The following is a 14,286-nucleotide window of genomic DNA, read 5'->3' as shown; positions in this document are numbered from 1 at the left end:
GCATCCTGGGGCTTGAGAAACAGGACGCCTCCAGAGGCCGATTTTGAATGAGTGCAGTTTTCATGGTCTGTACTGGTGCCCAGATCTTGGGACCAGTTGTGAGCCAGGTGCACTGCAGGGGACAGAGGTGGATATGGCCCCAGGATAAGCCAGTCTCCATGTCTGTGAGTGACAGATAAGTCAATCTTTCAGTTCATCTCTGGTGCCCGCTTAACCCCATCTTTCCTTTCGCTTTGAACCTTCAGGAGAATTTAACTGAGCGCATTCTACCAAGCAGCTACCAGTTGAGCTTAATCAACCTCTCCCCACATTCAGGTTGGCCCCGGCCCCAGTCATAAACTAAAATACAGAGTCCTGGCAGAGCCAGGTGGTGACTCTCCTGAAAAAAATGTGCTTCCTATGTAAATCCAGAACACAAGCAAACCCTTAAAATGAAGTAAAACTATGACCTAAAAGTTGCTTTCAACAGTCTGTTTTAATCTTCTAGATAATTTACAACACAACAGCATAGGATCATCCTTCTTCAGACATGGGATTAAAAAGAAAAAAAATCAAGCGGTGCTTCAAAAGACACATTCACACACTAATAAAAACCTTTATAGGTGAATCTTCCCATTCTTCAGCCCCGCTCAATAGCAGCTGCAGTCTTAATTGCCCTCCGGTTCTTTCCTCCTGGGAGCTCAGGGCCCAGCATCGGGACAGAAATCCCAAGACTGGAGCTCCAGGTCTTCCTACAGAGACTCACCAGTCTTTAGCCACCCCCTCCCCGGACTGTGCATAAAGAGCATTTGGGTCACACTGTGTGTACCCAGAGGTGGGATGGGGGCTAGCCAGAGCACCTAGCATCTACCTTGTAAGAGCTGAATGACACCTTAGTGCATCCCTGGTTAAAGAGTGTCACTAAACACTTAAATAGCACCTTCCTGCACAGAGGCTAAGGCACATCACAGAGCAGGCATGCTTCCAAGCATTCTGACCACTCCCTGCCTTCCGTCTGATTTCCACATCCTACAGCCTCTCAGTCATCGTCGTCCCCTAGGACTGCCCAGCTTGCTCATGTGGGAAATCCAGAGAGGACACGGGAGACAGCAGATCCAGGGTAGGACGGCCGTAACAGAACCCTTGGGTGTCCCTGCTCTCAGGGCCTCGTTCCCCGCTTTTTAGCAGCCTCTCCTGCTCCCACTTGCAGGGCCCCAAAGCTCCATGATGGGCAGAGGGACCCACTTGTCACAAGCAGAGGATCTGGTCTGTTTTCAAAACAGAACCTGACAATGGGAAATCTTTTTCCTATCATCCACACAGACGAGCGGAAGCTATAGACACAGAGTTACTACGGGTGGTGCCAGGAACAGAGATGAGCAAGGCCCAGAGCTCTGCCTCCGGTAAAGGTGTCAGGTCTACAGGACTAATTGAGGCGCCCTCACCAGACCCCTCCTCCTCCTCCTCCTCCAGGCCCGCTTGTGCTGGCGGCTGGCGCATCTCCTCTGGGGAAGCCTGAGGCTGGCTGGAGTGACTTCTGCTGCCTGAGACAGTCACACGTGCTCGAGACCTCTCACCTGAGGTCTCCGGGTGCTGAATTGGCGTGGAGGTAGCTAGGCCCGCCAGAGAAATGTGGTCACCTGTGTCATCCTCCTCAAAGTCGTTAAGGCAGTACACTTCATCCAGGTCAACGTCCAAAGTCCGGAAGCCCTTGGTGACCACACCAGGACGGGGGTCCAGGATGCCCCCAAGATGAGGCTGGGCCAATTGCTGCCAGTGGTGAAGCGTGGCTGAACCTTGTGGGAGAAAAGAGAGGGATGGATACAGTGAGAAGGGAGGCTTAGCATGCCAGCTAGAGCAAATGTTTCTCACCCTCAGCTCGATGTGAATACCTGAGCCTGCACAGGACTGTGGGAGGGACTGGGGTCACCTGAGCTTGCAAAGGATTGTGGGAGAGTGGGGTTAACTGAGCTTGCAAAGGACTGACTGTGGGAAGGACTGTGGTAGGCTTGACCCAACTGGACAACAGTGTGTCCCTGCCATACCAGGAGGGAGTGGCACTGTAAAGAACCAATATTTTCAAAAGTAAAATTATGCTATATACTGTGTACCAATGATGTCTGGTAACAAAGTATTTTAAACCACCGGATGCTAACCCCCAAACTTAACACTTTATCTCTTTGCTGACAGAAGAGGGTGAAATGGTGAACAAGGGCTACAGGAAGCTTGTGAAACCAGCAAGAGACCAAGCAGGGACCAGGAAGCCACCAGATGCTCAGGTACAAGGCTGCTGACTCCTACACCAGACCCACCTGGCAAACGAGACGGAAGCTACAGAAGGAGAGAGGAGGAGCCAGGAGGAGAGGCAGGGAGGACACGAGGTGATAAGTCCCAGGAGCCTACAGCAGAGGTGCCATCTCCAGGGTGACACCAGACCCTAGGACTCAGGTGTCAGTCTCGGGGTTTGTAATAACACCGGGGTGTGTCCCTGATGACCTCGTGTGTCCCAGTCCTCTACCAAGAAAGGTGTCACAAAGCCAGGAGTGACAGATGCCTGGATGTGGAGGAGCTAAGCAACATCTCATGAGTGTGCTGTGGTGCTCCACGCTTCTGCCCAGTCTCTGGACACCTGCCACCTTGCAGGATGCCATCTGGCAGAAGACCCAGGAGGCTGGGACCCGAAGCCCTCTTCTACGAAGATTAGACACTCAAATGTACATGGACAGAAATAAACAGACCTTCACACTGCAGACAGAAAGGCCCTCAGAGACAAGAGACTCCCTGCACCATGGCTCACAGCACCCGGGACTACTTGCTAGCTGAGTGAAAACCCCATGATGGAGTGAGGGGCTTGGGGTGCTGCCTTGTAAGCTGAGAGGAGAGACAGAAATGTGGTTGGGGTGGGTGAGGGGTGACATGGAGGTCTTAGAAGGATTCTGAAAATTAATTCTGCTTAAAATTTAAAAACAAAAGCAACAACAACAAAACGAACACACTGTGAGCCCTAACACACTCAGTCCTTCACGGCCCACACCAGGGTTAAGTAGACACGGCCCATCCTCCTTGATAGACTTGGGCCTACTGAATGGGGAAAAATAAGGATTTCCTATGCACAAAAGGAAAAAAACACAAAGCAACAGGTTTTGAAAACTGGAATCCACACCTTATAAGGATTTCATAATGGGTCCTCAACTTGGGAGGAAGCACAGGTGTGGTTTTTGGCCACAAGTGTGGGAGAAGATAAGGCTGCTAGCGCCATCCTGTGGCTGAGATCGGTGTGGCACTAACATCCCAGGGATGCTCTGAGGTACCACAGGCAGAAATCTCAGCCACTGACCACAGAGAGAAATGCACGTGCTGGGCGCCATGCAGCACGTGCATCTGTGGGGTCCAGTGCTCCAAAGTGCCACACACAGCTATTTCATAAGGCTAGCTCATGTTGGACATGGCAGTGTGGTGTGCCTCTAGCTCGTATTGGATGTGGCAGTGTGGTGTGCCTCTAGCTCGTGTTGGACGTGGCAGTACAGTGTGCCTCTGTGATCTACCCAAGTGGCCGTGACAGAGGGCAGGAGGAACAGGCAGAAGCACTTTAAGTCTGTACTCTGAACTGCATTCTTTTGTTTTCTGAGGCAGGGTCTCTCTGTGTAGCCCTGGCTGCCCTGGAACTCACTCTATAACTGAGGCTGGCCTGGAACTCAGAGATCTGCCTGCCTCTGCCTCCCAGTATTGGTATAAGCCGCATTCTAACTTTGTGTTGTCTGCAGGGCACACAGGGTTGAGTAAAACCCTGCACACATATATTGTAAGGATTTCTTTGACCTGGTTGCAATCCAAATGGGACTCGGGAGGAATTCAAGACATGGTAGTCATAGTGTGAGCTAGACCCCCACTACCCAGAGAAGCCACACAGGAAGACTATCAGCAGCACCAGGGGAAATGCAGCATGAAACACAGAGACAGGCTAACTCTGACCAGAGGGGCAGGGCTAAACTATGGAATGGCTGGCTGCCTCTGTCTCCTCTCCCTGTATAATTTTCTGGCCGGGGATGAGATGGAAGGCAGATCTCCGGTGGGCTAACCCTTTGTCTTCTCCACTAACTGAAGACAGCTTGAAGACTCCACCCCTGCCTCTGTTCCCTGGTGTTTGAAATGATGGTGGCAGGAGCTCCACTGTGTCTATACATAAGCATTGCTATGCACTCCTCAAACTTCCAAGTAGGGAATGTCACTCACTGTACAGATGGGAGTGGAAGGTTCCTGAAGCTAAGAGACTGGGGTCAGGACATGAGTGCTTGGGGCAAGTGGGCTCAATAGCATCAGGGCTGGCCACCAGCTATATAGAAGGTACCAGTGGCCCACAGCAAAACTTCCTGGGTGTCCAGGGCCCAGCAGGAGGGCCAGACACTCCTGCATTGAGGGAGCCTCTGTCACCTTTGACAGTCCCGATCACACTATCCATGTGCTTTCTCACAGAAGGTCATGGGGAGAGCCTGGCAGAAGCCATCATCAAGGTCAACCTGGACATCCTGTATGTCAGGATAGCGTTTTACTGGCACTCATTCAGTGTGGGCCTCGATACACGCCTGGCTGCTTGGATAATCCCCGCGTCAGGACCCCATATTACCGAGTGTGAGAAGGAGACACCAGAGGCTGCATTCAAGCAAGCAGCCACCTCGGGCATCCGTCCCTGGAAGCTCTCAGCAGATGAGAATGCCTTCCCAGGGGTGAGCCTCAGGGATCCAGCGATAGCAAGCCCAGATGACGGCCGCACCCACGGGACAGGTGCTTTCGATTCCACAGACCTGAAAGCTGTCTCAGCCTTAGCTCTGATTTTGGTTTGTCAACACTGGACCTCAAGAACACTTTCTCCCTGGCTGGGTCTGAGGCTCCAGGGATTCAAGGAGCCTCGCTCGGAACAGAAGCCCCTACCCTGCCATTTCCATGCCCCAAGCCCATACCTACGAATACCACCCATCTCCTGGCTGCCTGCCTGAAATCCTTTCTTTGATATGGAGAGCAAACGTGAAAGTGACCATGAAACACCGCTTACCAGAGCTGAGCACAAGTGCCCAACCCTGTCCTTTCTTTCTGTCTCACTCCCCAACCCAGTCTCGTTCCCTTGTCCAGCAGGAAGCAGGACATGACTACCACACTCCTCCCACCCACCCGAGAGCAGGCTGGAGGCAGGCAGAACACAGAAGGACTACTGCCTACCTCAGTCTCTCTAAGACAGACATCTCTCTCTCTATCTTGAATATTTGGTTCTTTACTTGCTTAGCCTTGAAAAGGCCTGGTAAGATGTCCATCTGTTACACCTAGCTCCGCTGGGCTGGCTGACACATGAGGAGATGGTTGGACGGTTGGAATGAAGAAGGAGATCTAGATAGGGGACACTTGGCTTCTACGATGCTCCCAGACAGTGTCTCCGGGGACCTCACCCCAGGTGCCTTTGGCTGCCCTGCTGGTGATCGAGGGCATCCTGTCAGTGTCTCACTGGGCCAGATGAGAACATGACCTCAGTGTAATGGCGGGCCAGGTCTCGACAGTGGTAACTGGGCCCTACAGACCCAAGTGGCTGAATCGGGGACAAATCTGATAATCTTGTTTGACAGCTATTTGCCTATGACAAATAAGGAAGGCTGCCTCGGCACAGTGACAGAAGCTGGTTAGGAGACAACTATGCTCACACCCCTCTTAGATAAACACGGCAACACGGATATTGACTATGGAGGGGGAAGGAAGAGAGAAAATACCAGCTGTCTTTTGAACAGCTGAGGAAGAAGTCTGAGAAACACAAAATGAAGCCAAAAGGATCCTTATCACATGGGTGTGTTACAGGCCACAGTGAGAAGAAGGACTTTTTAACAGTTAATTCAACTTCTTAGGGAAGAGGGTGCCACAGGCAAAATTCATTTTACAAATGAGTGGGATCTCCTCTGACTCTTATCATAAAAATACTGCCACCCAGGGAGCAAAGTCAGAAAAATAGAGATGAATTGATCAAAATAAAATTTTCAAAATCTCATCGTGCAATGCATTTGAAAAATGAGCCCAAAACATAACATAAGTGACCCAACGAAACACCATAAAGAATGGGAAGCTGAGAGATGGTAAGTGTCTAATGATCTCTGAGAGACAAAAGAAGAAAAGAAAAGAAAGGCGGAAATAAAATTGCAGAAATGGAAGGTTTTATTGAAGGAAAACCAGACATAATTGTAGGTCAGAAAACAATCCCCAAGATTACAAATGAATAAACAATTAAAAAGGAGGGAGCATCCCTGCCCTGAGAACTAGGAAGGACCTAAATGACACAAGCCACAGTCATTAAAATGAAAACAGAAAGAAAGAAAATAGTCCTTCCTCTTTCTTTGGGAACACAGGGACAGTGGCACATGCATGACCTCAGCTTTGCAGACTGCCTGCTCCGTAAGGCTGACACGGTCCCCTCTGGGGATGAAAACAATTATTCGCTCTCTTTAAGCACAGAGCACAAGTTTGTACCTGTGTGACAGAAACCATCCCGGCACTGTGGAGCGTAATTAGATTAAAGTGTGTATGTGGGGGTGGGGGACACAAAACCAGTACACACTGAGTGGCTTCTGACAAGGCAGGGGGAGGCACAGGGGACGGTGAGGTCTTCTAGGAACTAGAAGTACTATGGGGAGGGCATTTAGTGCAGTCTGAGGAGGCCTCCACTCTCCCTCCCTCCTGCCTCCGCACTTCAGACTGTGGAGAGCCTGGTTCATAGCAAAGCACGCCTCCAGAAAGCCACACCCTCTCTATGAAGAACAGGCTGGAACATGTGATCACACACACACACACACACACACACACACACACACACACACACTACTTTTACATGCCCAGGAGCTGGGGTCACAATGAGGACTTTGCACTATTTGACAGTAAAATCTCGGAGAAGCCAACGTATCCCTTCCCACCCGTCTCAGACCCCTGGATTATCCAGAAGTAGCTTGTCACACAGCTACCATGGAGGGTCTGAAGCTGTGCCACTAGGCTTGGGTCCTAAAGCACTAAGGACAAAAGTAAGAGACCTGCGGGTCACCTGCGGGAGTTTTACCCAGGAGTGTACGGCTCAAGCCACGACAAGAGACTGCAGAGACAGAGGGCACATCAGAGGAACTCAAACCAACAGCGTGGGTGGCTATCCCGAAAGAAAAATGAATAGGTGTGACACTGGTGGCTGGCTTTCCTGTGGTGGATCAGGGCCCAGAGAGAATCGCAGAGGAGGACAGAGAGGGGCCGAGGCCCCTGGTGGTCACCTTCGAGCGGCTTCACGATCTGCAGCTTCTCAGGCAGGTAGGAGCGGCTGCTGAAGGACATGCCGGAGAAGCCCGTGAACTCGGAGAAGCGTGAGTGCGTGCCCAGGGACATGATGCTCTCGGTGGGCGTGAGCGAGCCACTGTGCAGCTCCCCCTTCTCAGCCAGCTCGCGCAGCTTCCTCTCCTGCTCCTCCTCGAAGAACCTCCGCTCAGACAGGTAGTTTTCCCGGCGCAGGGATAGCCGCCTAAGTGCCGTCTCCAGGTCATGGGAGCCTGGCGTGCCTGGAGTGCCCGGCTTCTTACTGTGCTCCTCATTCCTGTGGAAGACAGGGGGTGAGTATCTACAGCCAGTGAGGGGCAGTGAGAACCCCCCCAGGGCAAAGAGACAGGCAATGGTCTGAGGAGACCAGGGCCAGCCGGCCACTGAAGGAGTTCCCTCTGTGGGTCTCAACTGACTATTAGAGGTGGATGCTTGTACCCAGACGGACTGAAAATTTGCAAAAATGTGTCTTCATAAGCATCCCCCCTCCAGGTTACTCTGGGAGGAAACCTTTCGCAGCTGGCTGGACTTAGGTCCCAAAGGGGAACTGACTCAACCTTCTTATCTCTTAAAATGAAAGGGCCTGTGCTCTCAGTTCTGAGTGAAACCCGTTCTGACCTTAGAGAACCCTTCTGATGGCTTAATTGGTCCAAAGTACCCGTTTTAGTGAGTCAGAGGGCCAGGGTGCACAGGTGGATGATGGGACTGGAGCTGGGGTTCTACAGGGCGTTAGGGTGGAGAGGAACTGACCACAACTAAGGAGAACCCACAGCTGACAGCCCCCTACGTTCCACCTTCTGAAGCAAATCAGAGAGCCTGGGATATCCTGTGCCTGCCAGCATCCAGGCTCCCGAGGGGGCACGGTGATGACGTGTGGGAAATGTGTTAGTTCTCACTCCATGATGTTACAGCAAAGCACACTGTGGCATCAGCTTGAGAGACTACGTCAGAAGAGACCAGTGTCGTGGATAAGGTAAGTGACTGGGATGTGGCAACTCTCATCCCCCTCTCTCTGATGGCGCCTGAGCCCACACTCAAGGTGCACCTCCTCTCCCCTCCCTCCAACAGGAGAGGGGCCCGCCGCTCACCCCAGGTCGGCCGCCTCGGTTTCCAGGAGGATGCTGTTAGTTTTGTTATCCAGGACCACGTTGCTGACATCGCTGCCGTAGAAGCTGGAGCGGGGGGTGCTGACGCAGCTGGACAGGAGGGAGTTCATGGCTGAGGACTGGTTGGAGCCCGGGATGTTCATGGGAGAAGGGGTCATCGATCTCTGCTTGACCACTTGATTGACGTTTCTCACAGTCTCAAAGACACGCTTCTGGTGGCTGGGGAGTACATGGCAGCCGTGAGCCAGCCTATCAGGAGGAACCTGGTGCTAGCCCCTCCACAGATGTCCACCCTGGGTGGCCTGCCTCACATGCTCCTTAGGGAGTGGGGTGCCTCCATCATAGCATGCTAATGCCAACCGAATCTAAGGCTAGGCTGCGCAGCTCAGCACAGGAGCGCAGCTCAGCACTGGGTTCAGCTAGCCCAAATACTGCTGTTCCCCACAGCCTGAAGCCTGAGCTACAAACGCTAGTGCTTTCGTGTTGCTTTGTCCTCGGCAGGCTTGCTTCTTTCAGACATATAATGAGAGCTGCAGGAGGGCTGCACTCACTTGTAGACCTTTATAGAATGAGTATGTGTAACCATTCACATAAAGTAAAACAGCAGAGCTACACGTCGGTCTGAAGTTTCCACCTTGAGATGGTAAAACCCCACTGGGTTATTCTTAGAAACTGCCGCTTCTAAGCACAGAACCCAGTTTGATTTCTCCTTTTAAGGAGAAGAGGGTTGGGCATATTTCTGGACTGGCTGCTTCCTCTGGGGATGCGGGGCTGTATATACACCAAAGTCACCAGGACACTAGTCATTCAGAAGGCATGGCCCCCAGATCTCTCTCAGTGTTTCATGACGGTTATGATGGCTGGTCTGTGCTCGGCCCAGGGAGTGGCACTATTAGCAGGTATGGCCTTCTTGGCATAGGTGTGTCACTGTGGGCGTGAGCTTTACAACATCCTAGCTGCCTGGAAGCCAGTATTCTGCTAGCAGCCTTCAGATGAAGATGTAAACTCTCAGCTCCTCCTGCACCATGCCTGCCTGGATGCTGCCATGCTCCTGCCTTGACGATAATGGACTGAACCTCTGAACCTGTAAGCCAGCCCCAATTAAACATTGTCCTTATAAGACTTGCCTTGGTCATGGTGTCTGTTCCCAGCAGTAGGGGAGATGTAGGGGCCGAGACCCCAGGAGTAGCCAGAGGATCAGAAGCCTGGCTCACAGCACTGAAGAGCCCATGTTTTTCTTTCTTAGCAAACATTAAAACGTTTTAGGGCAATGCTTTCCATTAAGGGAAAAGGTAGAGGGTGGGAGATGGGAACTTCCAGCTCTCTGGAAGCTCATCAAGTAACCTCCTTGGTTGGTTTGGGTTGGTTTTTGAGGCGGGACTCACATATGCCAGCTATAAAGATGGCCTTGAATGTCTGAGCCTCCTTCCTCCACTTTACCACAAGTGTTATGAGGGACACAATTCAGGGCCCCTGCATGCTAGGAAAGTACTCCACCCATTGAGCTCCTCCAGCCTTAGAGATGTCACTGAATCATTTACTTCCCTTAACCTGACAGGGAAGGACTACGGCTGGCTGGTGGCGTCTAAGGTCCATACACACTAGGTTATGAGCTCCAGTTCTGAGTCAGTTTGAGGGGACTTGAAATATAAAAGCCACATGGTCATACGTGATGTCTGGAGACTCCGGCTCTTCCAGCTGCAGCTCCTTGCGCATAGTTCCCTCGATTTCTGCAGCCAAGGAGTCCTGGGGAAAGACGGAGACATGTGTCAACTGAGCAGGGACTCAAGGTTTCCATTTCTAGATGAGGCCTGAGGCCAGAAGGGCCAGGAAGAGAAACAGGACCCATCAGCCTCCAGACTTCATGCCATACAACACAAGGCTAAAAACATTCCCTATGGAGACAGAATCTGCCAAGGCATGGCCAGGGCAGGTTCTGAGCACACAGCACCGTTGGGTTTGCGTTAACAGCCCCTAACTCTCGTGCGTCTGACAGCCAGGCACCCTTGGCCAAACGACAGAGCTAAAATTGTGGCTACGATGTGGGATGGAGAACTCAAGGGGCACAGGAAAGTGTGTTCAGAACAGTGGGAACAAGTCCAAATATCTCTAAGTTTCTGAAAGGTCCCACACAGTCCTGACCATGGTCCCAGTGACTCAGGATTATGACACACGGGAGGCCAAGGCTTACGCCTCTGACTCCTAGGTGGACAATCACCTGCTGAGGGCTCTCTGGTTCTGCTGGGGAGAGGTCCCTGCCTGCATGGACTGTGTCACATACATTGCCACCTCTCTGCAAGCTCCTTGCTCCACCAGCTAGCCATGGCACCCGCCTTTGCCATGTCCTCAGGAGACAGGACTGCTCCTTCCGGTTAGAACTTGTACTCCTTCTTTGTAGACATTCCCTGCCCAGCCCGAATCCTGACCCCACTGCACCCCATCTTCCATACAGTGCACCAGTTAGCCCCTTAATTCCTACTAGTTTTCTCACTGCTGCCCTTTTCTGAGGGGATAAGGGAGGGTGCACTTTAGGGCCAGGGGAAGGCTGAGCCTTGAGTGCTAACTTCCCAGGTGTACTGAGGCTGACCCCACACATGCCCTGCCCATCCCCACAATGTGAGGAAGGTTTATGAAAACAGAAGACATATTTCCTCACAGTGTTCAAGGGTCACCTGAATCTGTGTGTGGACTGCAGACTGAAAACCCCACCACAAGGCATCGAAAGCACCGCTGAGGAAAAGCTGCTCCTGGCAGTTGGAGTGGCAGAGGGCAGAAGCGATCTGGGGGCTCAGCTCCAGCCACTTGGGCACACTATAGCCTTTAGACTTTCAGAACAACCCTCTCTAAAACCTGAGCTTGCCAAGACCCTCCCTCAAAACAGGCAAACAAAAGCTTTCAGTAAGCGTGAAAGCTGAGAAACCCTCCAGAAGAAACGGACCAGAGCACGTGCTAGCCAGAGTGGTTTGATATTTTTTTCCTTCTTTTTAAATTATATTTCTTACTTTGTGTGTGTGTGTGTGTGTGTGTGTGTGTGTGTGTGTGTGTTCTTGCACACACTCCCATGTGCGCATACATACACACAGGGACACAATGTCGGTGCTTGAATGCTATGGTGGACCTGTTGAGGTCAGAGGACAATTTTGGGGAGTTAGTTCTATTCTGTCTTGTTAAGATGGGATCTTTCCTGTTTCTGTCACTCCTCACAGTATTCCAGGCTAGTTGGCCTGTAAACTTCTGGCAGGTTCCCTGTCTCCATTTCCCATGTCACACCATGAAAGCAGAGATTACAGATGTGCACCACCAGATCCGGTTTTTCTTGTGATTTCTGGAGATTAAACTCAAGTCTGTCAGGCTTGCACATCTAGTGTTTTTAGGTGCTGAGCCATCTCCCCAGCCTGGTTTTAAGGCCTCAGACGTTCTCCTCTAAGTTACCCAGTAGACACATGGGCTCACCAAGCTGGACTTGGGTAGAACTGTTTCACTGGGCTATCTGTCTGGGGTGGATAGAAACTGCCTTCTTTATCTGGGGTGAATAGAAACAGACTTCCCAGGAAAAGTATCTCTGCAAGAGACTCCTCCCTCAATCCCTTCTCAGCTGGTGAGACGGCTCAGAGAGTGAGGATCAGATCCCTGGGATCCAGAGAACTGACTGCATGAAGCTGTCCTCTGACCTCCATGCATGAACCAGTTCTAATCACACACACAAACACAATGATAGTAAATAAACATTTGTTTTTTTAATCTACTCTTTTCTCGCCTTGGAGAGAATGTTGTTATGCCAGACAACTGGTGCAAAGCCTGGACACGCTGGAGCTCTGGGGGGCTTGTTCTCAGGCTGTCTGTCATCCATGTGCAGTTGCTGCTTGGTGGCTACAGTTCTACACTGTCTTGTGCTACAGTGCCCTAGGACACAGCCAATGCATGGCTCCTCCAGCTTAGGAAGCTGTGGTCTGCTAGAACACACAATGAGCATGCTCCCTTCCTTCTAAGTAGATATCACAGGGAAATGATTGGAGACTAAACCAGAAACCCCCTTTGTCCTTCATCAAAGCCCTTCAGAGCTCTGATAGCAAACAAGCCACACTGGGAATAATGAAATAAGATCATGGGGAATACTATTTTTTAAAAAGTTGATTCAAGCCAGGCAGTGGTGGCGCTTGCCTTTAATCCCAGCACTTGGAAGGCAGAGGCAAGTGGATTTCTGAGTTCGAGACCAGCCTGATCTACAGAGTGAGTTCCAGGACAGCCAGGTCTACACAGAGAAGCCCTGTCTCGAAACCCACCCCCCCAAAAAAGTTTATTCAAACCCATGACACCAACAGAAGGATTAATAAACACACAAAGAACCAGGAGAAGTTCATGCCCTTTAAGACATAGGTAGTAGCAGCCCATATGTAACATCTAACTAAACCAAGTCCTTGTAAAATTATCTCTTAACAGTAGCAGGGAGAGCAGCTGATAAAGAGCCAGCCCATCTTAGGGAATCGGCCCTAAGGCTGATCCAGCAGCCTTAAGCAGCCCTAAGGCAGGTCCAGGTGTAAACTTTAAAGGAGCAAGAATCTCACAGGAAAGATGTAGGGCCAGGGCTCAGGAGGGGACAGGAAGCCCCAGGTGCTAATGTCTGACAATGGTCTGCGAGAGAGGGGCAGAGGGGAACCCACTCACCATTGGGAACAGGCCCAGAGAATGGTAGCGCCGGGATGTGGGCATCGTCTTGTTCCGTAGGTTCTTCAGTTCCTCCTGAGCCTCGTGCAGCATCTCCATGCACTCCGCGTACTTATCCTCCAGTTCTCGCAGCTGTGGGGAGAGGCAGTGGGTCAGGCCCGCATAGCACCAGTGAGCACCCAGGTGCTGACACCCCCATCAGCCCTCCTGCTTGAGAGGGAGAACCTATAGCCCTGTGCAAAGGGGGCTGGATCCACAAGGCTGGCTTTTCACTTCACTTGGGGAAGGCTTGCAGACTTGGAAAGCTGCTAACACATTAGGCAAGACAAACAAAACGCCCAGACAAAACACTAAAGGGGTTAAAAGGCAAATCCACATCCTCTTCTCCAGCTACATCTTTCACTTTTGTTTGATACAGGGTCTTTCTTTGTAGGCTAGGCTGGCCTTAAACACACAGCAATCCTCCTGCCTCAGCCACTTGTGGACTGGAATTATAGGTATGTACCACAATGGCCAGATTCAAATTGTATCTTTGAACAGGCTCTTAACAAGCCTGTGGTATATCTGTTCACCTACCTGGTGTCTATCAGGAGTTAGAACATGTCAGTCCTTGAGCTGGTACTGAATCCAGCCTCCTTTCACTTACAACAAACACCAGAGGCAGTAGGCACAGAACCCAGACAAAGTAATATTATGCTAATAGTAGAATGTTTATTATGAGGGGAATAACCTGGGTCTATAGGGGAAGGCCTTCACTGAAACCCAGGGCCCTAGAGAGTTCAGGCAGGGACACCCACCTCGGCTGTGAGTTGACGCTGGGCATCCTTGGCAGCACCCAGGTGCTGGACAAGCTCTTCATTTTCCACCGCGCACTAAACATGGTAAAGATAAGTCACCTGTGTAAGACACTCAGGAGCCCAACTTTCCCCTCCTGTTATCTGTCCGTGAGGAGCTCCACACTGTCTGCAGAGAACTGCGCCTCATGCTGCGGCAGAGCACTGCCTTTCATATAATTTAAAGGAACAGACATGCTTTTAAAGAAATGTTCTCGTGCATGTGTGTGTGCATGTGTGTGTGTGTGTGTGCGTGTGTGTGTGTATGTGTGTGTATGTGTAAGCATGTGTGAAAGAATGTGTATGTGCATATGTGAGGGTGTGTATGAGTGTGCGAGTGTGAGTATGTATGTATGAGTATGTGTGTAAGCATGTGTGTG

General features: G+C 51.2%; 1 protein-coding gene across 11 annotated transcripts in view; it reads right to left on the bottom strand.

The window, feature by feature from the left end:
* Positions 1-14,286, bottom strand: part of Trak1 (trafficking kinesin protein 1) — a 169,131-nt gene that overhangs the window by 13,240 nt on the left and 141,605 nt on the right. For 4 of the 11 annotated variants that reach the window (XM_031345664.1, XM_031345656.1, XM_031345659.1 and 1 more), the window contains 6 exons: positions 13,871-13,945; positions 13,074-13,205; positions 10,078-10,154; positions 8,391-8,627; positions 7,263-7,579; positions 1,425-1,775 (listed from right to left, as the gene is read on the bottom strand). In XM_031345664.1, the coding sequence (XP_031201524.1) occupies positions 1,425-1,775; positions 7,263-7,579; positions 8,391-8,627; positions 10,078-10,154; positions 13,074-13,205; positions 13,871-13,945 (1,189 nt within the window). The remainder of the gene's footprint in view (positions 1-1,424; positions 1,776-7,262; positions 7,580-8,390; positions 8,628-10,077; positions 10,155-13,073; positions 13,206-13,870; positions 13,946-14,286) is intronic. The other 7 variants (XM_031345666.1, XM_031345662.1, XM_031345665.1 and 4 more) reach the window with 2 other exon arrangements.

Source organism: Mastomys coucha, unplaced genomic scaffold (assembly GCF_008632895.1).
Source record: "Mastomys coucha isolate ucsf_1 unplaced genomic scaffold, UCSF_Mcou_1 pScaffold23, whole genome shotgun sequence".
NCBI classification, from domain to species: domain Eukaryota; kingdom Metazoa; phylum Chordata; class Mammalia; order Rodentia; family Muridae; genus Mastomys; species Mastomys coucha.
Note: the sequence above shows the minus strand (reverse complement) of the source record. Positions and strands in the feature narration are given on the sequence as shown.